Source organism: Triticum dicoccoides, chromosome 1B, assembly GCF_002162155.2.
Source record: "Triticum dicoccoides isolate Atlit2015 ecotype Zavitan chromosome 1B, WEW_v2.0, whole genome shotgun sequence".
In the NCBI taxonomy this organism is placed as follows: domain Eukaryota; kingdom Viridiplantae; phylum Streptophyta; class Magnoliopsida; order Poales; family Poaceae; genus Triticum; species Triticum dicoccoides.
Genome location: NC_041381.1, coordinates 458,865,818 through 458,867,924, shown reverse-complemented (window position 1 = coordinate 458,867,924; position 2,107 = coordinate 458,865,818). Strand labels below are relative to the sequence as shown.

General features: G+C 40.4%; 1 protein-coding gene across 1 annotated transcript in view; it reads right to left on the bottom strand.

The window, feature by feature from the left end:
• LOC119341176 overlaps positions 1 to 2,107 on the bottom strand; it is a 13,268-nt gene that overhangs the window by 3,336 nt on the left and 7,825 nt on the right. The window contains exons 7-10 of the mRNA XM_037613050.1: positions 1,604 to 1,810; positions 1,231 to 1,457; positions 652 to 730; positions 437 to 574 (exon numbers count right to left, since the gene is read on the bottom strand). Of these exons, the coding sequence (XP_037468947.1) occupies positions 437 to 574; positions 652 to 730; positions 1,231 to 1,457; positions 1,604 to 1,810 (651 nt within the window). The remainder of the gene's footprint in view (positions 1 to 436; positions 575 to 651; positions 731 to 1,230; positions 1,458 to 1,603; positions 1,811 to 2,107) is intronic.

Below are 2,107 nucleotides of genomic sequence, written 5' to 3'. Positions count from 1 at the left end.
AAATTAGCTTAGTCCGGTTGGAGATGCTCACGGAACACCATGGTCTTATTGGGTAGTTGGTTTTATGGAGTGACAACCGAATAGCACAGGAATTGGTGCCAAACACAGAACCCGTAAACTGGATAACCCCATAATTTGGCTAATTCAGTTCGGTTTTCAGGTTAAATGGCAACTAATCCGGGCACCAATCACCCAGTACCATGAAAAGACCTACTTCAAGTGTTTGCCAACAGCACTGTTATCAGTTCAGAGTTAAGACTGCTCTTATTAGTTTTTTCCAGTACATTATAGTTGGAACTTGAAATTCACACAAGGTAATCGGTTCTGATTTCCTTCTAAGCTTCTGCTATGCACGTAACTGGCTGGGTGTGCTTTCATGCAAACATTAGTTAATTGCCATTTTCCAGAATCATAGTCGATTGCAGTTATGTTTTACCTTGTGAGGATCTGAAAGAATATTATATGCCTCTCCAATCGTTTTGAAGAGATGATCAGCATCTGCATAAACCTCCTTCGCAACATCCCTCCAAAACCCATCATCGGCATTCTCATTTCTTACAAGCAATTGAGTGGCCTGCAGGTCAATGTGGTGTAAAAAGCAAACTTTGCCTACATAAAAAACAATGAGAAATTTTCTGAAATAATGGGAACCTTATCCGGGTGGTGTCTCAATGCAGCTTTTCGGTAGGCCTTCTTAACATCTGCTGGAGAACAGGACGGTTCAACTCCCCTGGAAAAAATGGATAACACCCAATTCAGTTATCTCCACATGACATGAGCAATACAGAATCTTCTTCATTCCATGAGAAATGCGATAGTTCAACAAATTTATAAATAGTGACATTGAAATGAGACGAGTACTGGTAAACCCGAAGCTAAAACATGTCTTCACAAAACTTGGGGATGATAGATGAAGTTGCCTTGCAACATACGTGGTATAACATAATTTTCTTGTTGATGTCATTTCAATGTCATATTGATGCTCTTACGAACAGTTTCAGCACATTGATGAGCACAGAGCAAATTTCCACTAAGGCTATAAGAAAGCAGTCAGTTCTTGTAGGCATAGTCGATGGTATTCTTTGTTTCTCTACGTTAATATAAAGTGGAAAACAAATGTAGGAGGCATGCATTATCAAACTGTTCTGGATGATGGAACTGAAACTAAACTTGTGGCAAGAAAAACACTATTAGATGAACAGATAGGTAAATTTCACTTAGAAAACTTACAAGATTAAATAAAAATTCAAGGGAGTATCTTTTCTTGCTTCATCCTCCGCAGATAGAAGTCGAGCACGCGCCTGCTTCAGGTCGCTATGCTTGTTGAAAACTTTTGGTGATACTCCAGGCTTATTATTGGCTTGCTTTTGAAGAAGTGAGATTAGCTTCCGTAAATCATTAGCAGACTGTCCATAATCCCTTATCATCTCATATAAGGTAGCCCGCCTGGAAATTGCCTGGAATTAAGCTATTAGACTAAATCCCTGAACAATAATGTAGAGTTAAGATAGTCTGTATCTAATCTTTGACCTCCAGTTATTCTATACAAAACATGTGAAAAAAGAGAAGCTCATAACACAGAACAAAAGCTACTAAAGTATACCTTGGGATAATTTTCGTCGAGAACCATGGCTAGTGAACAATCTGCAATTGCATCAGTAAGTTGACCAAGTGCTTGATATGCAGCTGCACGGTTGCAAAAGCAGACAGCTGAAAAGGGCTGTGAATCACTATTGTATGCCAAAGCCGCTGAATACTGTTCCACAGCTTCCGAATATCTCCGAGCTTGAAATGATTCATTCCCCGCAGCCTAATAAGGATCATAGGTGGAGAAAGAACAATAGATTTGTCATTGTTGATCCGAGACTGCAAGGACTTGGGTTTCGATTCTGTTAGATTTCTCAGATTTATTACTTCTGTTCTTGATTTCAAGTTAATTAGTTTGCTAGCCTGCTATATAATGTATGTCCGGCTACATAACATCTGGCCAGCTATAGCAGGTGCACGTGCGCACACACAGAGACACAACCGTCAGACGGACAACGTTTCTCCCCCACTGACGCCCATGCCTCCCCACCCCCCACACCAGCTGGAGTAGCTGAAAATG